Source organism: Anoplopoma fimbria, chromosome 16, assembly GCF_027596085.1.
Source record: "Anoplopoma fimbria isolate UVic2021 breed Golden Eagle Sablefish chromosome 16, Afim_UVic_2022, whole genome shotgun sequence".
In the NCBI taxonomy this organism is placed as follows: domain Eukaryota; kingdom Metazoa; phylum Chordata; class Actinopteri; order Perciformes; family Anoplopomatidae; genus Anoplopoma; species Anoplopoma fimbria.
The window spans coordinates 8,674,614-8,697,537 of NC_072464.1; the positions used below are offsets into that span (position 1 = coordinate 8,674,614).

The 22,924-nt window shown below is 40.7% G+C and overlaps 2 protein-coding genes across 3 annotated transcripts; both read right to left on the minus strand.

Moving 5' to 3' along the window:
* Window positions 1–100: 100 nt before the first annotated feature.
* On the minus strand, window positions 101–1,915 carry jagn1a (jagunal homolog 1a). The gene is made up of 3 exons (XM_054615825.1): window positions 1,810–1,915; window positions 1,008–1,108; window positions 101–886 (listed from the first exon to the last, which is right to left on the minus strand). The coding sequence occupies exons 2-3, from the start codon at window positions 1,094–1,096 to the stop codon at window positions 424–426; spliced, it is 552 nt and encodes a 183-aa protein (XP_054471800.1). The 5' UTR covers window positions 1,097–1,108; window positions 1,810–1,915; the 3' UTR covers window positions 101–423.
* A 1,736-nt stretch (window positions 1,916–3,651) lies between these two features.
* On the minus strand, window positions 3,652–6,157 carry col8a1a (collagen, type VIII, alpha 1a). 2 transcript variants are annotated; one of them, XM_054615883.1, is made up of 2 exons: window positions 5,860–6,157; window positions 3,652–5,588 (listed from the first exon to the last, which is right to left on the minus strand). In XM_054615883.1, exons 1-2 carry the CDS (start codon window positions 6,146–6,148, stop codon window positions 3,652–3,654), a joined length of 2,226 nt encoding a protein of 741 aa, XP_054471858.1. In that variant the 5' UTR covers window positions 6,149–6,157. The 2 variants fall into 2 exon arrangements, with proteins under 2 accessions (XP_054471858.1, XP_054471857.1); XM_054615882.1 differs by having other exon boundaries at window positions 5,887–6,148.
* Window positions 6,158–22,924: the final 16,767 nt, after the last annotated feature.

Genomic DNA, 22,924 nt, shown 5'->3' on the forward strand with positions numbered 1-22,924 from the left:
TACTTTTATTCATGAGCTGGCTTTCTGATGCTGAATGGGAATACCTGAAAACATAACAATACAGGAAGCTATTTTGATCACCACCTTTCTTTTTAATGGCTTAAATGCACTCTGATAAAAACATATCGCGAGAGGTAGACTTAAATGAAGGAGACAGGATATTTACTAAATTACTTATTTCTCTGTTTGTAGAAAAAGACAACACTTATTAAATAATAATAAATAATAATTACAGAAAACCCAGGTTCCTGCCTGCAGTGTACATCTCACTCTACTATACATCTGTGTCAGAGAACACTGGTGTCTAAGGTATAATGTTACATGATAATGGTGACTGAATAAATAGACATGAATAAGATGCACATCTTATAATAAATTAAGATTAAAACACAGTTTTGCCCAGTCACAGCTTTCTTCACTCCATCATTTCTTCTTCTTCTCCTGAGTGGCTTCGAACCATGAGTCTAACAGTCTTTTCATGTAATATAACTGCCAGGCATGCACTTGAACAGCAACAACCATGATGAGATACATGACAGTCACTGCAGAGAAGCCAAAAATAAAGCGGTAGGCCTTTCCATGGCGGTAGAGCTGCTGCGCTACAGGAAACATCTCCATTCCACCATAAATGAGAGGTGCTATAGAGAACAGCCCTGCGCTGATCATGGATAGGACCAGGTAACTGATATTGTTCTTTGGCAGTGACAGGCTGCTGCAGAGCAGAGGGAGGAGGCTGAGCAGGTAGGGGTACTCCCACTGGTACGGCATGGACACTGTGTCATGTGAGACCAGGTCGAACTGGCTGACAGTCACCTGTGCTGCCACCAGCAGCCAGAGGAGAAGGTGGACCAGGTTTAACTTACGCACCTCTGACTTCAGGGCAGCACTGTAAAACACAGACAAATAAAAAACGTGTGTTAGCAATCATTGTTGTTGCTATTCAGAGATAACATTCATATTTATTGACCAATGAATCTGTCTATCATGAATAAATAAAAGCTACTTGCCTCATTTGGTATTGTGGGGCCATCCTCTCTCTTGGTTTGAAGTCACTTCCATTGGTACCAGCAGCTCTGAAGCTGACGCGGGATGTCATGGTGAGGGAAACCTACTTATACAAAAAATAAATCCTATTTTCAGAAGCCCAAAAATGACACAACAAGGTCTACAACTACCTATTATCGTCATTATATAATTATTGGATCGATTATATGTTTGGAAATAGTGAAAAATGCCCATCTCAATTTCCTAAATCTCAAATGTGTTGTTTGGCAGCAGGTCAAAGCCCAAATATATTCAAAGATGTTTAATTTACTATCACATGAGACTCACATGAGAATCCGCACAACTTGAAGCTGATACTATGTAATGCTTGAATACCCACAAAAATTATTCAACTAGCCCATTTATTTCAGCTCTAGATACAACATTTGACTATTTTTATGATACAGTGTGAGAATCAATTGTCCCATGGGGCAGGTGTAAGAACACACAAATATCCCATCAGAGGGGAGGCAAAATAACGTCAATAATGACATGAAATCAAGCACAAACAACCAGGGCGTTGTCTAATTCTAATACATGGGTGCTACAGACTATTTAAATTGAAAATGAGTAGTTTTCAGGCAGATTATTGTACCGATTTGCAGCAGGCTAGCGCGTTAGCTGCAGTTGCTAGCCTACATCTTTCAGCATTATATTTAAACAGATATAGTTATGTAATGTATGTTGGAGCTGGCCTCGTTTTGTTATTAGTTATGACAACAGATTATGAAACCATGAAACATTTCTATAGCTAACAACACTTACCGCTGCGTATTTCCGTAACGTTTGGAGGAGCTCGTTGTCTGAATATGTACCAACAAAAGATGTGACAGATGTTGCAAACCGGACTGCGCATGCGCAAGACCTTTCGCCCACTGAAGGACCTCCCACCGCAGCATCAGCATCCGTCCACACAACACAGGCAGCTGTTCACAATGCATCCAGCTTTGCTCGTAAGAGACAGAAAAGAGAGCTGGAAAAGACACGATCTTGTGTATTATGACCCCCGTAACTTGGGCATGTCTTAAAGATCTTGTCCTGAAACTTGATTTGCAAAAACGATATCAACCACATCGTTTTCAATTCATGTGTTAACTTATGTCAAAATGGTTTGTTTGGATTTCTATAAGCTTAAAAATAGAGATCTCAACAATATATTTATTGGTTTTTTATTTACACAATTTTTATTTAGAAAAAACAACATGAACAATAATAACAAACGTGAAACATAAAGACATAAAAATATTTGGTTACAACGACAATATTAGCACCATAGTTAAAAGGAGAAGTATACATTTATTTCCCTTCAAAGGTTGTCATGTTTATGTCCTTGCCATTGCATGTAGGTGATCAGCTATCAGCACATAAAATATTGAATTAGGGACATAACTGTTGTGTTGCAGCAACATTCAATACTTGTTTTGAGTCAATTGTATAACAAATTTATTTTGTATTTCCATAAACCTAGCTGCAAAACATACTAAATGTAGCTCACCAGGGATACTGTAGAACTTAATTAGATTTTTCTCTCTTCAAAACAAATCACACCAGGGGGACTGAATAAGCAGGTCCTACTGTTGCTAATGCTACGGTTTAGTTGGTGACTCAGAGATGTTGTTTATTGTGGACTTTTCTAAGTAGTGTATGGAGTAGTTTTTGCAGTTCAGGGCAATATGGGTTTGTTTGTCTGACCTCTGCACGTTTGAACTAAAACATTTGTTTACTCCAATAAACCTGTTAGCAAACATTCAAATATACAATTAATATTACATTCTTACTGTTTGAATCTCACTCATGGGAGCAATTGTCAGTGAGCATCAAATATCATATTTTATAGCGTATTATTATTTAATTCTGACCCTCTAATTTGTTGTGCTCTTACAAGTGAGCACAATAATTGCCCTATAATAGTTAACCACCCATAACAATTGACCCTTTTATACATAAGGCCTTATTAGGTCATTTAAGCTGCAACGTGGGAGCTTGAGAGATTTAGTTATTGCAGGTTACACTACCAGAAATAGTTTAACTTCCAGACATGTACAAACTGTTGTAATGCATAGCTTGCACTGCATTGCCATTCTAAATAGGTCATTTTACATGCTTGCCATTATAAATCGAGGGACAAAAACTGTATTCATACAAATGCATGCATGCAAAAGCAGTAAATTTACTATCAAAATTAATATGCCTTTTTGATTACCCACTGTATTTCACATTCTTTGCTGCATGGGGTAGCTGCCAGTTTTGAGGAGGTGCAGGAACAAAATTAGCCTTTTTGTAACCAGAATTGTACGGTTTGTTTCATCTTCTTTTGCATACACTTCACATGTTCCCTTTATAGGTTTGTATACATTTTTTGTTATAAAAAAATACCTAAAGCAACCTTTGAGGTGTTCTTTCAATGCCTTTTTCACACATACAGACCGGCATACTTCCATTTTTTCCTCACCTCTCACCGCAGCTGACAAGATCAATATTATGATGACTTTACATTACAAAGACTACTCAGTCTAAGTTGATTTCTGATCATGTTTTATATTATACAAAAATATGCTCCCACTTTGTTCTCACTGAAGCCTCTCTCTCCCCCTGCAGTTTGTGGTTTTACATCGGATATAACAAATACCCAGAAAAGGAGGAGTGCACATACTGCCCAGCATAAAGTCCCGAGGCCTGATCTGAGGGCAGCTGAATATACACAGTGTCCCCAGGTTGTAGAGGTAGTACTGCACTCCCTGATGCTTGATCGAGGAATCCCTTTTTGTATTCATCATATGTATACATCACTGGCTCATTGTTCCTCATCAGAGCCACCCACACATTAGCTCCTTTGCAATGAACGTGGTAGGCAAAATAATAAATGCCAGGCATGTCACAGGTGAAGATTCCTGTCTCGGGGTTGTAGTTTTGGCGACCATTGTACAAGATCTTGTCAAAGACGACTGGAGCACCCACCGGTGGAAATGGAGTTGTTATTACTGCTGTGAATGCTGGCATTTCCAATCCACTGGCACCCATTACTTCAGCCCCATTGCCTCCATGATAGCCCTTCTTACCATAGCCACCAGCCTTAACACCATCTAGTCCAGGGCCCATATTCGAGAGCACTCCTGCCATGTCAGGAGACAGACCAGACTCCCCAGGTGGGCCTGGTGGTCCAGGTAGGCCGGGCTGACCTGGTTGTCCAGGGGTTCCTGGTGAGCCCTCTTTCCCTTGGGGTCCTATGGGTCCCGTAAGCCCTGGATTCCCCTCACCTGCAATGCCTGGTTGACCTGGTAGACCACTATCTCCTTTTGGCCCAGGAAGGCCAAGAGGCCCAATTGGTCCAGCTGTGCCATCCATTCCAGGGATTCCTTTAGGGCCTTGAGGACCAACCTCACCAGGTAATCCACCTTGTCCTTTTGGCCCGGGAAGTCCTGGAGAACCAGGGATACCAGGTAGACCTTTATGTCCACCGTCTCCTTTTCCACCACTCGGTCCTGGTGGACCTCTTGGTCCTGGCTCTCCAGGATCTCCAGGCAGACCATCCTTACCAGGTGTCCCAGAGGCACCAGGGACACCCTGGGCTCCATCAAGCCCTTTAGGTCCTACTTCTCCACAGTCTCCTTTAGGACCAGGTGCACCTAAACCTCCTGGGGTTCCCATAGGGCCTGAAGGACCTGGTAGACCATTTGGTCCAGGGGGTCCAAGCATGCCAGGCAGTCCTCCATGGCCCTTATCTCCTTTTGGTCCATGAAGTCCAGGTGACCCACCCATACCTTTATCACCCTTTGGTCCTGGGAGTCCTGGTTTACCAAATCCAGGAAGCCCTGGCTTTCCTGGCAAACCTGGTGGTCCTGGATGACCTTTCCCACCTGGCATGCCTGGCTGTCCTGGCAGGCCATTTTGACCTGGCTTTCCTTGACCAGGTAGACCTGGTGGACCAGGCTGTCCTCCATCACCAGTTGGCCCAGCTGGTCCTAGCTCTCCGGGATGTCCTTTAGCTCCTGGTGGTCCTTGTGGCCCTGGTGCCCCATTCAACCCAGGTTTTCCAAAACCAGGCAGCCCTCTTGGGCCAGCAGGTCCTGGGGTCCCTGGGAGCCCTTTGTGACCAGGTTGTCCTGGCAGGCCCATTCCTTTATCTCCTTTAGGTCCTGGTAATCCCGGTAGTCCTGGCAGACCTTTGTGACCTGGCTCTGCTTTGGACCCTGGTTGGCCTGGTAATCCCTGTACCCCTGGTTTACCTATTCCTGGGAGCCCAGGTGGTCCTGGGGGACCCTGCGGCCCTGGCTGCCCAGCTGGCCCTTCCTCCCCCCTAGGGCCCATTTCTCCTTGTGGTCCAACCTCACCATTTCCTCCTGGCTTGCCTGGCAAACCTGGCATACCTGGTTTTCCCACTCCGGGCCCTCCTGGTGGGCCAGGAGATCCAGGTCGTCCCTCAGGTCCAGGCTGTCCATTCCCTGAAGGTCCAGGAGGTCCTGCAGGTCCCTCTGGTCCTGGTGGCCCAGCTGGGCCTTGCTCTCCTTGGGGAATTCCTTCAGCACCACTAGGGATTGTCTGACCTGTGAGGAATGAGATAGATATTCAACGATGGGTATGGGTTTAAAAGTACACAGACAACATTTTGATTATCAATATGGCGCACGCATGCACATGTAATCGAAACTCAGTTGGGTGTATAAAAACTTTCCTTTAATATTCCTTCTCTGGTACTTGAAGAAAAAGTAATAAATAACATAATATATGCTATTTGGATTTAAAAAAAATGTGCCCTTGTTGGGTCTTGACAGAAGGTTGTTGATTACTGTTAGTTGAGAATGTTGACTTTCTCACCTTTGTCTTGGCCACCATTATAGCCACCCCCTTTAAGAGGGTTTTCTTTTCCCTTGTGCATAGGCATCTGGGGTGGCTCCTTCCTGTATTGGGGATACTGCATATATGGCACCTCTTTGCCAAGGTACTGTTGTTGGGGAAAGCCTTCTTTGCCCATGTGTTGGAGGTGCTGCATAGGCTGGTATGGCTGAGGATGTTGCTTGTGTCCGTAGTATGCCGCAGCACTCACAGAAGTAAGTACTGCAAGCTGTGTCAGTGTCAGGAGGAGGGGGACAGGAAGGGGAAGCATGGCCAAGGCCTGTATGGAAGGTAGAGAGGACCAGATAAGAGGGAGAGATCTGTTTCTAAATGCTGTACATTAGTAAGTAGATCAAACATTGGTATGGTAGCAGTTTAGCATTTTATGAAATATGATGAACCATCATGTGGACACCTTCAATTGCAAAATGCAGCTAGATGAAGCTCTGTCTCCCTCTGCTGGATATACATTAGAGATACACAATGGTCTTGTTAACAGTATTTTAGTCAGTTGCAAGTGTGTTTGACTGTCACCTATGTAATATTGTAATAGGGAGACAAGAATGATAAAGTTTTTTTTTTCTGCTCGATTTTGGAATAAATGGATTTGTTAAGTATAGGCCACCTGAAATTATTTGAATTTGCCATTTCTGTCATTTGAATATTTATGATATCATTCTATAAAACCACCATAAAAAGCATCACCCACTGGCTATGTTATTATTTCCTTCGATACCTTTCTAAAGATAGTAGACAGTATTGTTCTAATTATATAAAGCATAAGGACTCCAATAAAAGTGTCCCATCGGGAGTCAAGTTTAAAAAAGTGTGCATACTATATATAGAAGTCCAAAGTGAAAAATATTGCACAGTGCCAGTCCACATTATAGGTCGAGTTATTTCCTTCTTTAATGTCCTTTGCTAGTAATCTCACTGTGGCTGGTAAATAAGATGTTATGAAAGCACACTCTGTGAGTGGAGATGCTCTCTGGCCTGTGGCCCCTCAGGTTGTGTCCTGAGTCCTTCCACCTGAACAGAGAGTGAGCTGGGTGGTGTCAGTCCCTGAGGATGCTCTGTGCCCCCTTCCTGCAGCACTGTATCTAGAGAGTATCTTTTAACCCACAAATGTTGCAGAAAGGCAGTGATACAACTAAGGCTTTAGATATGGTGTTCTGCAACAAACAAAGCTCACTCTACTTAAATGCAATATAATACAGGAGGAGGTGGGGATAAACTGCATTTACAATAGTTGTCCACAAGAGGGAGCAACATTTAATGTCACATTATATATTTTTTTCAATTTCTCCTGCTGTCCATACTTTGGGCTGAATCTTTCCCTGTATGCAAATGTGATGTGATTTAAAAATGTGATGCCCTAGGGGAAACTTGCTAAAGATGCTTACATACCAGTCCCATAATTAATCAGTCAACTGTCTGAGATGTGTGGTGACATTATAATGAGAACACTTGTATGAACATTCATTCATACACTTAAACTTTTTTCTCTCTTTTTACAATTGTGTGAAGTATTTCTTCCACCTCCTAGTTAACTTACTGGTGTCCTCACCACTCCTGCTGGTATAGACCGACCCAAACAACACATTCTCATTCCCAACTTGTCAAATACCGATTCTTGATCAGTGGCCCATTGCCTCAAACTGTAACGCTCTTGATACCACTCTAACGTCAGTTTTGGACATGGCTGGGATTGCATGTCAATTTCCACTCGTTACATGCATAGAGTCTTTATAAAATAAACTTCCATCTTCACAAGAAGTAAGGTTCAGGCAATACAACCACCTAGTTACTTTTAGGAAATGAGCTTGGTTGACTTGACCTACTAATGACTTTCTTCACTACTACTGACTGGCAAGTGAGAAACTAGTCACCTGATTAGCGACTCACATTACTAACGACTCACGTGACTACCAACTGTTGTGACAAAATGTCCACTTTTACTTATATTTTTGCACTGGTAATAAACATTATTCTGCTAGATGAACGTCCTATGTTTATTTGACCTTTTCACCCGCCCAATGTGGACTATATTTCTTTTTACCCTACGTAAGTTGCTCCAACTCTCTAATGATGGGTGGGTTTACAATGGAGTTAGTTAAGGTACGTTGGAATAACACATCTAGGGGCACTGACCAACCATCGATATTTGATGAGTTGGGAGTGACACCGGGTTGTTTCAATGGACTTGCATTGCAGTGCATGTGCCATTCACATGCACTGCACCAATAGGCTAGAATACATTTGGAATGTCAATTTTTACAACTGTGAAATGGTCTTTCAATGAGAGCATTATTGTTGCAGCATTACTGCAAAACATTCAATCAGGTATTTGACATAAAAATTCTCTTTCCAATCAAGTGAGAAGATGTTACAGGAGATTTAGTGAGAAATATTTAAAGCCATCTGCAGGTGCCTGTCATATGTTTGGTCCAAAAAGTACATTTTTGAACAAACAGAGTTGTGCTCCAGCTGTGCAATTCAAACCGTATATTTATGTCTTACAGCTGTTATTTAACGCCAAAGCTTTCTGGTTTAAATGATCTGTAATGGAGCAAGCCAAAGGGATTTTCTAGCAGATGAATAAATTACCATGAACCACTCCTCTGAGTGTCTACTTGTTTTATTCAGTCATTCTTTACAAGTTCCATTTCCATCCCTGTTTCAGTTCACTTATCTCCTGTCACACTCTTTTTATTACAGCCAACTCATGTGTAGCTTTTTCTAATTCATATCCTAAACCACATCCTTAGTGTCCACTCCATCACTGGCTCTTTGGATCTTTTCCGCCCTATGACCTTTTCTCAGTCCAATGGCGATTTTGACATAGCCGTGCCACTGTCTCCCCCTATGAGAGCTGTCCTTTGAAAGAAGCCCACCTAGTTTCCACGGCGACAGAAGCCAGACATGCCAAAGAGTCCGGAGGAATGCCGCTGAACCCGGGCTTATTTTTGCTTGCTTGGTGGACGCTGTGGTCTGTTCCCAGTATCAACAACTGGGAACAGACCAACAACAACCTGAGGTCTAAAGATAATACCCAGAAGTAAAGGAAATTAGCTAGAAAAGAGTTGATCCCTGATGTTTGACCATCTGCGTATCAAACCTTTTCTGTTATCTCAGCTACGGTTCCCAAGTTGCTACTTATAATGGTATTAATAATATATTTTTAAGTTTAAACAGAGAGAGAGTGAGAGAGAGAGAGAAATGTAAGAATGTCTACTGAATTCTTGAGAAAGATTCAAAGCATTGCAGCGCATTTAAAGTATATTTAATTGAGGATGTTAATAATCACAGTCAGATAACGTCTAACTACATAGATAGGCAAATGGATGGAACCTTGAATCACCATTAAAACCATTAAAACATTTATCATCAGTATATTGGTATGTTACATTTCAGTGATTCACTGATTCTTTTAAAAGGGTGACTGTATATAATAATGTATGCTGTAGGGTACCTTTAAGGCTGGTTGTGGGGGTTAGAAAAAAAAGTTTCAATATTCAGACACACTTTTGCCAATAAATAGTCTTTTTCCCCATCTATCGATTGGTATGCCAGACACAGCCGCAACTTTCCGCAACATACTAGAGAATCTTTCATGGCACAGTGTCCAGACATACAGCAGAATGAATTCAATAACACCAAAGTTATATTGCATCTCTTCATGAGAGGATGAAAATAATATGTTTTGTAATGAAAAAAAATGATATGAAATATGAATGAAATTATTGCTGTTCCAAAACCATTGTAGCAATAATATCACAAGGCAGTTTTCAAAATAAAAAAGTTTTAAACATTATTAAAATGTATTTTATTTAAATGTGATTAATTAAAATGGCACAGAAAAAAAGACAGCAATGAATGCACTTTGGACACATTTTCATAAAAGATCCCTTTACAAAAACTCTTCACTTGATTTTCTGTTTCGAGAAATTAGATGACAAAATTAGCGTTGATCATGTTATCACTGATTTGCATAACACGTATTAACATAATTTACAGAAATTGTAAACTATATTAAAATGTCAAACAGTTAATATAAATATTAGTCTTTTGTTTTAAGTTTACTAGAGGGAAGACAGTTTTAGGGATAGCAATGCATTATATAATGTATATTATGATATATAAGTTTTCTCCTGATATGAACATTTATTTATATTTTTAACATAACGTAAAAAGGTTTAAGAAAATATATAGGACAGTTTTAATGCCTTTTAGGAACGTCCCAGCACAGTGTCAGTATGTGAGGTGTGTGTGTGGGTGTTTTTAAAGGGTTGGAAATAGTCTGACAAAACTTGCGACCACAGATCAGAGGCACAGTACAACGAGGGTCTGTTCAGTGTCATATGGCAACACCATGACGTTGTCATGGCGAACGCAGAGTAATGGAAACACCCTCTGTCTTTACCTGGTGTGCTTTTCTCCAACACATTAATCTACATAAGTGTTGCCTGCAGAGAGACTTGTTCATTCAATAGGGCCACTTTCAGACTCTGACACAAACAATTACCAGCAAATTTCCGCGCTTTAACTGTAGGGTCAGTAATGACAGAGTGACTATTAAGAAGTCTATTATGCCAATTTACTTTATTTTAAAACGCTAATTTCCTCCGTATAGATCTCAGACATGAAGTCACATATAAATGTGTGCGAAGTCCTGATTGCGTGAGTAACTTGTTGTGAGCGGTTTCTCTCATTTGTGAGATTTACAGTTACATTTTTCACACGTTAGTTTAAAACAATCTGCCTCCCTCAATGAGGACTCTCTGACAAGCAGACATTTGTAACGGGGGCAAAACAGGAACAGCAACCATGTTCTACATTTTCAGATGTCACCCACGTGTCATTCAGTTCACACGCTCTCCATACCGGTTTGTTCATTAGGCAGGAAAAGACACAGTGCATGTCTGCATGCTAAAATGCTCAATGCTAAGCAGGTATAATTATGCCCATGTTCACCTTATTAGGGAAGCATGTTTGTGTCTTAACATTAGTAATTAGCTAATTAGTACCAAACACAAAAGAGAGGTAAGGCTGATGGGACATGGGTCATTAGTTTTGTTAATATTTAGTCATAAAACAAAATATTTGACAAAACACTTTTGACCTGATGATGCTGCTAGAGGAAAAGTGATTATAATTAATCAGAGGGGAGTTTGTATATCCGTGCAATATTCAATCCATCCTAAATAACGACCTCATGGTGACCCAGAGGAAAAGTCACAGAAATCATCAGGATTCATCCTCTTGGGATCATGAATGCCAAAAATGGTGAACTGACATTGCATCCTTAAAAGGCTTACTTCAAAAAAGACCATCTAATATTGAAATTTGCTCAGGCTATGAATGCTATAATATAGAACATCCATTTAACAGTATACTCTTATGTCACTACATCGATAGTAAACAGTGAAATAGTAAAACAAATCTGCAAAATTCTCATTTTTTCACATTTGGCATGTCCATGACCTTCAGTGAGTTCTGTCAAGGTTATGGACATGCCAAGTGTTAAGTTAAGCCAACACAGAGGAGCAAAGAGGTACAAATATCTGCGGACTCAAATTCACATCTGCTGCCACAATCATGTGTGGCTGGTCATCCACCAGTGAGCTCTCAGCATGTCCTGCCTGGCCCAGACAGTCTCAAAAATAAGCAAACCTCAAAGTAGTCTACAGTGGATGTAACGTATGTGTATGTGTCCGCCTCTGTTTCCCCAACTGCTTCCAGATGTCTTTTTTTACATTTTACATATACGAAACACAGCAAATTGTCTGTCAGGTGTGCGATGTGAGAGGACTCATGGGCATCATGTGTCTGTAAGACGTTGTTATTGCTGAGTCAAGCTTAGCCCAGCGGAAGCTGAGGTGTGCAACCCCCCTGAACAAATGTGTACCAAAGAATAAGGTTATCATAACTACAGTATGTGGAAATGAACTTCAGTGTGTTCACTGCAAAATGTCAAAAAAAATATTGAAGCGAGTTTAAATGCTTTAATTAAACTTATTTATTGTTTGTTATAAGATGGAGGTATAATTCTGTGTTCTATTAACTTCGAAAAATTAGAAGTCAGAGCTAGAATTGAAGTCACATTCGAGTTGAAAACCTTAATGGGATTTGCTCCAGCCAAGTTAGCGATTGTTAGCAAAACCAATTGATAACAACGCAGGCATTTTGTCCACAGATAGAATTTTGACATTGCTGTATGTATGACAAATTCAATGAGATAGATGTGACAAGCGCTAATGAACAACATATTACTATTGGTTTTTTTTTTTGTTGATGCGTGGAGCAGCAATCTTGGATTTTGAGGTTGGGGTTAATGGGGTTCCTCCAACTTTCAGATTCAGAAATCCAAATTCAGGCAATGTTCCAACCAACTTTTCCTACTGGAAACTTCGAAATTCCAACTTCCCAGTTCAAATATAAAGAAGCATTACTCCAGACCCACTATAATGTGTAATACCAGGCTCTGAAGTGTAGCTTTTTAATGCTGTGATCGACTTGAACTGGGAAGTTAGGAATTTCAACTGGAACGCTGCCTGAAGAAGAAAGCCTGAAATTGGACAAATCCCACCAACCACGACTTAAAAATCCAAGACAGTAAAAAACGCTGTGGTAATATTGTGTTTATTTGCACTCATATTTATGTCTCGTCATAAATGCAGTACTATCCAACTTCTATCTGTGGACTTGTTCTGACTTCTGATTTCCGAGGTAAATGTAACACAGAATAATTCCAAGAGTCAAAAAAGTAGATTTAGGAGAAAATAATTAATAATTTAATGTTTTTCTGTAAGAAAGACTGAGATGTTGTTGTTTTTAGGGAAACAGGGAAAACAGCCTGCAATCATAGTGTCCCTGTGTGTTAAAGCCAATCAAGTTTTGCAGTTCTTTATAAGTTTGCATCATACACACCTGACAATGTTGGACAGGAGCAAGAAAAGAGATACAGATAATGATTTAGAGCGGCTGCTGGCTGATTCCTCACCTATGGAAACAAACCTGTCTCTGGTGTGCTGGATTTATATCGCTCACGCACACATGCACAAAACCACACACATTCAGTGACAGAGTTCAGCTGGTGGGACGGGGGCGGCCAACATTCTTCCTCAAAAGCACCTTTTAATCTCTCCTCTCATGCATTAGACTGAGATGGAAATATCAGCTCTGTGTCTCCAGACACATCTGTCTCTCCTCTCTCCTCTGTCACATACAGACAGCTCTCTTCTCGCCGTCTCCCTTTCTTCCTGTGTCTCTGTGTGAACAGAGCAATGCCTGTTCTGCAACCGTCTTCATCTTCTGCCCCATTTCTATCTGTTTGCCATCGTTGGGCCTTTTTTCCCCTTTGGAAACATCCAGGTTCAGTGACCTGAAGCCAATCGGTGACCTTACAGACTTGGGTGGAGAACTGAGTGTCTCTTTGAACCACATATCTAACAGAACAGGGACAGGCACTACAGAAAAGTCCAGTGGTGATGAGATGTTAGAGGTAAAATAGTAATGATCACATTCTGTGCTAAGATTTAACAAAACATTTGGTGTTTCACTGTTAAAATGAGCACACATGTATTTGCTTTGCTTGTGTTTTATGTTTTTGTATGGTGAAAGGAAGAATTAAAGAAGCATTTAGCACCTAAACTATTCATTTATTCAACCAATTTAGGTCTTGAGCTTCTCCTTCTGCAGCCTGACCAAAAGCTAGTGTTTAAATCACAGAGCAAACCACGCTGCCTTCCTCCCTGCACCGCAAACCATTTACAAATTTATACATAAGCCAGCAGTACCCTTGCACTCAATCTTGGTTATTGCACTGAGGATGTGGTTTCTCAGCGAAACGGGGAAAAACATTTGCAGCTCCGCGGCTCCCTAAACGCAGCTTTTATCACAAAGCACACCTCATAAAATTAACACCTCTTCAAGTCACGCTGCAAACGTCCTCGTTCAAACAAACCTCGTACACAAACCAGAGGAATAGAGCTTCACACACACACACACACACAACACACACACACACACACACACACACACACACACACACACACACACACACACACACACACACACACACACACACACACACACACACACTGCCACAGCTGTGCAGCTATTGAGCAAAGTGTTTACCTCTGTCCCTCTCCTTTACCCAACCATTATTCTTGCTTTTCTTTGGGTCCTTTTGTCCAGTGCATTCCTGAAGTAAGCTGAATAATGTGTACAGGAGGGTACAATGTGCACACACACAAATGCAAGCACGCACTTTGAAAGGTTATTTCTTGTGCACAGGACCAGCCTGTGTAGCATTTTCACACACTAAGGTCACTGCAGGAGCCAAACACTGATTTTATACTGTGAAGCATGCTAGGATCACTAAGTGAAGAGAGGAGGGAGAGAAAAGGAGAAACTTCAAGTGAAGAATGGTTTGTAATTAGTGAAACCCTTTAGAAATCTGTGCAATACATTTTATTTGCAAACATATGAGGTATATGAGGTCCTTGAACAACTGTAAAGACAAAATACATTGTAGTAATTAAACAAGAGAAAAATACCTAATCTTCATGCTAACATAGAACAGAAGAGAAGAAGAAAAAATTATAGTTTTCTGAGGGCAGATCTGTGTTGATTTCGCAAGTCAATGCCAAATGGATCCAATATAAAAATAATAAACTTTTCATTCATTTCATTCATTCATGCAGCTAAAATACTGCAGTCTCTGTTTTTAGATAGCTGGAGACTGCTTGAAAACACTGTGTGATAGAGATGTGTTTATTTATCAGTAAAAAGCGCACTTCAGCTGTAGCATCACACTAATAGGCCTTAGGTGAAAACATGAACTTGTTCCATTTAAATGAATAGATTTCATCCTCTAGCAGGTGAATCATTTAATAGTCGTTGTGGCTGACATGGCACCAAACCGATGAGTAATGTCAGAGAATTGCAAAGCAAATCAGGCCAGAGACACAGAGCTGCCCAGAAGCCGAAGACGGTGTTTGCTTTGCAATCTCTTCTCACCAAACTGCTGCTCTTAGCCCCTTCACAAACATCTGACAGTTTGGCTCCAGCTTTCTGCACACACACACATGTACACCAAACATTTTTCTGACAGATGGATGCACAGCACACACTTCAGCTCTCTGCAGTCCGGGAGAAAGCAGGCTAAGTATGGATGGAGCAGCCTGGGAAACAGCACTTTAGCTAAGGAGATGTTGTGCCTGCTTCTCTGCAGGATGGTGATGTGCAGGAATGATGCTAACTCCATGGCTAAAGGTCATATTTATGAGGCCTTTCGATTTATCTACAGCTGACATTTCATTTTTGTCACTCTTAGACAAAAACATGCAGATGATTTTGGATAAAAATATAAGAATGATAAACATTCATGTATCTATTGTACCCAGTATTTATCATGGGAATTCTTTTTTTATCATTTAAATTAGAGCTTCTGTTCAAAGCTTTAAAGTTTTATACATTGTGTAAAATGAATCATCCCATTTTAAAAGAGAGTTTTAAAAAAAAAAGAAACTATTTGCCAAATAAAATATTTTCACCATGCATTTCTGCCAAATTACATTTTTTATGAAAACAAACTTTAAGTTAACTTATCAGAAGATGTACTGAATGCATAGTATTTAGTGGGCAACACTAGAACTCACAGAATGCACAAGCACTTAAATAAAGGCAATAAAACAACTATCATACAGATGCCTATGAAAATACCTGCATTAATCATACAAATAAAATGCTAATAAAGCTTTAAATTGTATAAAACACAGGATATAATGAGAATAGGATGGTTCTTACCTTTGTGAGTGGCCGTTTATGGGGAAATAATCACTGCAGTCGGGCTGACAGACGGAATAGCAGGCAGACAGACAACCACACAGAGGGAACCCTGGGATATGTGCTCATAGCAGACGCACACCTTGAGGACCCAGCTTATATCTGCTGGAGGGCGGAGCCACTCGGGTGGGTGGGAGAGAGAGAGAGAGAGAGAGAGAAAGAAAGAGTAAGGGAGGGATGGAGACTGGATTGAGAGTAAATATAACCTCCCAAAATGTTATGTTAAAAAAATGTTAGAGTTGCAAAACATTCTCACATCTCTCCAATGAGTGCCCACAGAGGTTTGACAATGATAAAGAGGAATGTTTCCCTCATTAATGTTGTGATCTACAGGCCCCTGTATCCTGTAAAAAGTATTTAATTATCGAACCCTGACACACTGAAGCTGGTTGTTAAAGTTCATTTTTACCTGGGACACACCTGGGGAACAACTGTAAAACAACCACGGATGCACACACAAACACACACACAGAGACATAACCAGACATTAAAGTAACTTCACAATTGAAAAATAGGTATATATATTCAGAGGTGAGAAGTTATATTTAAACATTTTGGTTTTGAGAGAACCCTTACTTATACTAACCTTCATTACATCACATAATTCCATTTTCTGACAGCCGTAGTATCCAAAATATGACCTAAACAAATAAAACCAAATGTATGCTAAAATTAAACCTTAGCTTTACATTCTGCCACTACAGGATTAGTGTATTGATTGTTATTGCATCAAGAGTGTAACTTATAAGCAATTTACTTCTATGATTTTGCTTGAGTAAAATTGAGTGTGGTGCTGTGACTTAAAATACCATATTTCTTTTTTTATTACGAAATTCCAACTTTCTTATTTCAGTCATATGAGGATCATCCTTCATCAGTGAAAGTTCGATGTCTGAATCTGTCCGGAAGCGTAAGGAAAAACAACACCTTTGCATATGCGGCGGTCATATCAGCGGTGTGACAGATTTAGTCAGCATGAAACGTGGTGAAAAGCTGTCCGATGAGCACTTAGAAGACGTGAATTCAGTCACAGCAATGGACTAAAAATATTATTTTTTTCTCAGAGGGTCTTTGTTGGTCTGTGACGACAGACACTTTCCAAGGCAGGTTTGACACCTGTCTGCAACAGCTTGGTAACTCTGACGTGTCCAGCCACTAACTATTAAACGGTGTGTACATACAGCACGGCCCTGTGTTCTCCACCTCAGCTATGACCGTGTTTTCTCTTTTATTTCCTTTACGTCAATCGCTGACTTCCTTGCTCACGTGATTTTAGATACAGAACAGAGGCCAATAGTGTTCTAGTTAAGGGTGGCTTTGTGTGTGTGTGTGTGTGTGTGTGTGTGTGTGTGTGTGTGTGTGTGTGTGTGTGTGTGTGTGTGTGTGTGTGTGTGTGTGTGTGTGTGTGTGTGTGTGGTGTGGGTGTTTGAGTGGATAGTGTGTGAGGGATAGTGGGTGCGTGCGGTTCCAAAGTGACACAGTGGTGTAAAAGGGTGGATGTCCTGTTGCACCTCCGACAGCCAAGTGTCAGCTTAGTCGGCTTACTGCTCTCGGAGTGACTCTGCAGCTGAGGACTGTCAGTCTTTTGTGAGGATGTGATGATGTTCTCAGTGGTCTTAAAATGTTTGTTTCTATGTTGAATTTGGATAGCATTAAACAGTGTTTCCTTTCTTGTCCTGGGTGGAAAAAGATCAAAAGGTCTAAAAGATGAATAAGCCATTTATCTTTCTTTTAGCCTCATTACTATAATGTGTGTATATCTAATGTTACTCTAAGTGCAAATACTATAATGAAGTTTTCATCTCTTGATAGCTTGTAATTGTTTCTGCTCCGCCCACTCAAACACAGAGCTCATAGAAATGCAATTAATGCACCACCCACCCACACCACACACACACACACACACACACACACACACACACACACACACACACACACACACACACACACACACACACACACACACACACACACACAGGCACACACACACACACAGGCACACACTTAGAGATGCAGTGTGAAAGGTACACGATAACCAGTGGGTAATGAGTTGTGTGTGTTTGTCCTTGTGCTTCAATTCTCTTCCTGTTCCATTAATGAAGCCTCAATGGGCCTCACAACTGCCCCTCACCATCCGGCCTGCACCTGTGATACTGTATGCTACTGCATGTGAAAGTAGACCCTGTGCACTGACTCAGTATACTGTAAAGAGCCAGATATCTCCCTCAGTAGTTGGTGGAGACCAAAAACAAAGCTAAAAGAAATTTAATATTGGACTTACACTCACGGTCAGGAGCCGACAAACCAAACACTGGCTTTTGTTTTGCGTTTTCCATGTTTTTGCGTCAGCCACTGAATTTTTTAACAAGCTTGGCACAAGGACAAAGTTTCAGTTGGTTGCAACGTTGTCGTAAGATGCCGACAAATCATACACATTAGACTTTTAATATATTTGACTTACCATATCATATAGGTTGTACCGTTAAGTTATTTCTTGTTACACAGGAAAACCCTGGCTTTGGTTTTGGTTTATATATCAGGACAATTCAAATGATTAGTCCACTTTTATACAGATTTTTTACATTAAACAGTATGTTTTGTATATTACATGTAACACACAACAAACATTACCATTTATTTACCATTTGTAATACATAACTCGGTAGTATAACAGACTAAACTACCAGCTTTAAAATACATAGCAAGTATAAAGATATAAAGTTGTAAAGTTGCAGTGACACTCATGAGAAGCAATCAGAAATGTATACTGCTCTTCACTGCTATATGAGAATAAAATATAAACATTTTTATATTTTTTAGTAACCCAGAGTCCGTCTACAAACACACATAAACTATCGCCCACATATTTTGTGTGCACTTAACCAAACACCGAATTGCACGCAGTATATATGACTGTCTTTGTTTTCCCACCAGCTGGCACTCTGCCTCTGTACCCTGAGAAAGTTTATGATGCGTATTACGCATGATATTGTCCAGAGCCCATCGATGAGAGTTACACTAGGTATTTGTGTTTTTGCCCTAGGGTTCCCGTGGAGCACCATTTAGAGGCTAAACGAAAACACTAATTTGGTCGTACTATAAATACGGCTTATTAATAGTCAGAACAAGTAGATGGCAGACATAGTGGCATTTAGACGGGTGGTGCAGTATGTGTGTCAGTGTGTGGAAATGTGCTTATCAGATGTATTTGTAACTTACAGAGCAATCTATGTCCACTCTGTCATTCGTCACGGTCTATCTCTCGCTCTTAGTCTCCACTTTCACAGACCATTTTCTTTGACCTCCACAATGCTTCTGCATTTCTAATGCATGCACATGGTAACCAAAGGCGTAGAGCAACTCTCAGTTTCCGCTTCAGGGCATCATGGCAACTGTAGATGTATTATTTGTAACATTGACACAGCTGTGTGATTACATTTTACAGTCATAAAGCAGCCCATCGCCTCAATAACTCACTGTTTAGAATCTGTTTTTAACAGTTTAAGAGTTGCTATCCCATAGTACCTGTCACTTATTCAGATGAGTTTATGGCATCCGAGTTTGTAAGGCCGACGCATTCCTTGCTCCTCTCTTCACCATGAGGCAATCTTGGAATTTGCAGTCCAAACAGGAGTAAACATCTGAAAGTGTCTGTGTTACCTCGTCCGTAGGGACAGAGAGCTGTGGAATTTAGACCTTCCAGAAAGCACCTAAAAATACTAATGATCTAACAACCTGTGTCATTAAAGGGACATACTTTATAATACTTTTTTTTTTTTTCGTAGATGAACCAGTGCTTTCTTTTATTTTATTTAATATTTCAAAGAGCAACCCCATACTGCATAATTACCTTAATATATATAATTTAAATGGTGTCCTTGCCAGATTCTGATCTCACACTGGGTAAATATTTACCTATGCATGATGTCACCCATGGTCATCCAGCTGCTGGGAGATTCTTTCAGCAGACAACAAGTAAATCAGGGTTATACCTACAATGCTTTTCAACAAGTGTGTAGTCAGCTTCTTTCTTTTTAGACTTTTACTATTTTGAACTTTTGCCCCACTGCCCAGAGAGGTGAACCTTGACCTTCCTCCACTGACCCTAAAGGTCACACTGAACTAACCCCACACGTGAACAATGGAGGGCAGTAAACCAGGACACTCCAAAGTACGTCAAGAAGAATATCTCTACTACACAAATCATGCTTTCTCCTCCAGCAGGTCAACATTTTATTTGGAATTAATTTAAACTCATTATCTTGCTTATGAGAAAACCTTAGCATTTTACATGCTAAACCGCTCAGCCACTGCTTTGCGGTCAAAGATTCAGTTATTCCTGAATAAACTCTTCAGAATGTGGTTTCGGCAAGAGGCGAGGCTGAGAAACCCGCCTGCTAGCAGCTGGACCAGATATATGCATCAGTGAAAATGTGAGACCTGCGAGTAGAAAGCACGCCTGATACTGGTCTAGATGGGGGGGGTTGGATTCGTTCAATCACAAAATACAGTAGCTTCACCTAACTGAGTGCACCTTTCTAGTTGAGCCCTAAAAATCTTATTTTCTCAAAATGAGCTAAAAAAAATATGCCAGTGGTGTGAGAGCATTTCCAAATATAAAACCTATTTAAGATGATTTGTGAAGTAAATGCCATGATTTGCCTTATTATTGCCGCTTATGTCTCCATTTCTAATAAAAATGACTTTAAACAATCTACAGGGAAATATTTTCACTTGTTTTAAGACGACTTTTAGGGCTCAGATTAAGAAAAGAAATTGGTTGTTTTCTCTCTACAATTGCATATTTCTTTAAAATATCTACAAAACGGGATATTCAGGCAGCACAATATACAGTATTATCTGTATTTGGGTACATAAATGGCTAGCTAACAGGATTACTGTAGGTCTACAGTTTTTTTGTTCAGTCCTGCCCTGTTCATCATACGTCATGATGACTATACTGTCGCAGCTTTCAGCCCACACCTGCTTCACTCAGGGCGGGTACTTCCTTGCCCCCTACCATGGGTCTAGCAATCAATCACAGGGTTTAAGAGTCCCCTGTGTCACTTCAAATATGCCCCTCTCACCACCAACAAGGCCAGAGGTCTGTTATTCAGTTTTTAAAGAAAACAAGCTTGTTACTCATGCAGCGGGGCTCCCAGGACTTGTACCGCCACCTCCCTCCCTCACAGACCTCCACCCCATGAAACAAATGCACACTGTGGACTTTAAAGGGTGAGGCGTTCCAATGAGGTCAAAATCCCATAACCTTTACTTTATCTCAGAATAATCGTCCGTCTGTCATATGTACAGTATTTGCATCCACTACTTGATCACATATTTTGGGGCTAATTCTCTCCCAAAGTGGAACTAAATGTTTAATGTATCCCTCACTGGAGGCTCCCATGGTTCAAGCCCAACCACCATGAACAGTCACTATGACCCCAAACACCACAGTCACCACTCAGTCTATCCAGGGAATCTGTCAAATGGTGCCTGCAACACAAACGCTCTGGCAACAACCATGTATTCATCCTACTGTAAATGTATCTGTGCCTCCAAGTGAGTAGTGGGCCTATTTAGCTTTGTGAGTTTGCTGTGAATGTACAGGCAGTACACACACTCCCCCGCTCACAGCTGGCCTGTACTGAGACAGGTCTTCACACAGCAGTGTTGAAGCAAAGCCCCCCTACATGCACATAGGCGTACACATGCACAAGCATGTGCAAGGTCTCTCCTCCATAATCTCTTGATTCCACATGTTAAAAAACACACATACACAGCAACCGGTCCACAATTCTTTGCCTCCGTCAACAGGCTGTAACATTCCCGTCTCTCAAGCGGGGCTGTCCAACGATGACATCAGTTTACCAAGAGGGACACCGTTCACAAGGTATGAGGTGGCTCGGTTGTTCTAGACGGATTCAAAAGGCTCTCTTCTCTCATGGGCTCATATAAAAACAGAAGTTTATCCAAAACTAACAAAATTTAACAGGACATCAAAAACAAACAGAATGAATTTGTCAAGTTTGTCTTAGAGGAATGTTCCCTGCCCAAGGGGACTGTGAGAATGTGTGATGGAGTGCCTATTTTAAAGAAATGTCACATTTTGGGCGGAAAAAACGTATTTGTTTTCTTCCTAAGATTGAGACAAAACAATTGATACTAATTTCACATCTATGTTAAGAACAGAGCTCTCTCTGAAGTGAAAAATGACACATAACAATACCTCCATAAGTTGACTAATATCACATTTTATCTCTTTATGTCTACGCACACTGACTGTATGCAGCATCTCAAAGTCTTGTCATGTCACAGTGAAGTGGCCAGGTTTTCTACCATCATGTCTGTAGAGAGATCAAAACCAAAATCTGTCCTAAACCTTGACTATATCCACACATAGTGGAAAGAAGTGCTAAACTGTTCTTCTAGAAATTGTGACATGGCTGAAATCCCCCAAAAACTCCCCTAAAATGAAAAATTGTCATTTTGACATATCTCTATATGTGCTGGTGGAAAGAAGCCAGACCCATTGTGCAAAATGAGACAACATTGGAGCTGTGGGTGCAGTAGATATTTAGTACTTTTCACTTTGGACTAAGCCAGGTAGCCGTTTCCGCCTGCCTCCATTCTTTATACTGAGCTTGGTTAAACACGTCCCGACTCCAGCTTCATACTTATGCTTTGTCTGGTCATATCGGAGTTATAGTAATTACCAATTTCTGAATTGTTTATCTCATAATCAGGGTCATCTTAAAAATAGACTCAATGGAGCTATTATGACATGGATTTTTCTAAATGCTTCGGTACTTGAATAACACAGAGGTGCCTAAAAATACAAATGTGGATGCGTCACATTACCCAAAGTGTGTGTTCAAGGTAATTAAATGCAAACTTAATGGATACAGCTATAATGTATGGACCAACTCTGCAATCATACAACTGTCTTGAGTTATTCAATGATTTCGTAAACATTGGTTACATTCCCATCGCTACCTTACATCGATTAATATTGATGGGAAAAAGTCATTTAGAATGTTTTCTTTATGTGTTTCTGCCGCCTTGGCCCCTCTGCACAGGTTTTGTGGTTGGAGGGAATCCAGCAGGTGTGTAAAGTCACACCTGCTGGATAATCCAAAACAACCTACAGTCACACATATGTACAGAACCTCCCATACTCCCTCATCACACTATG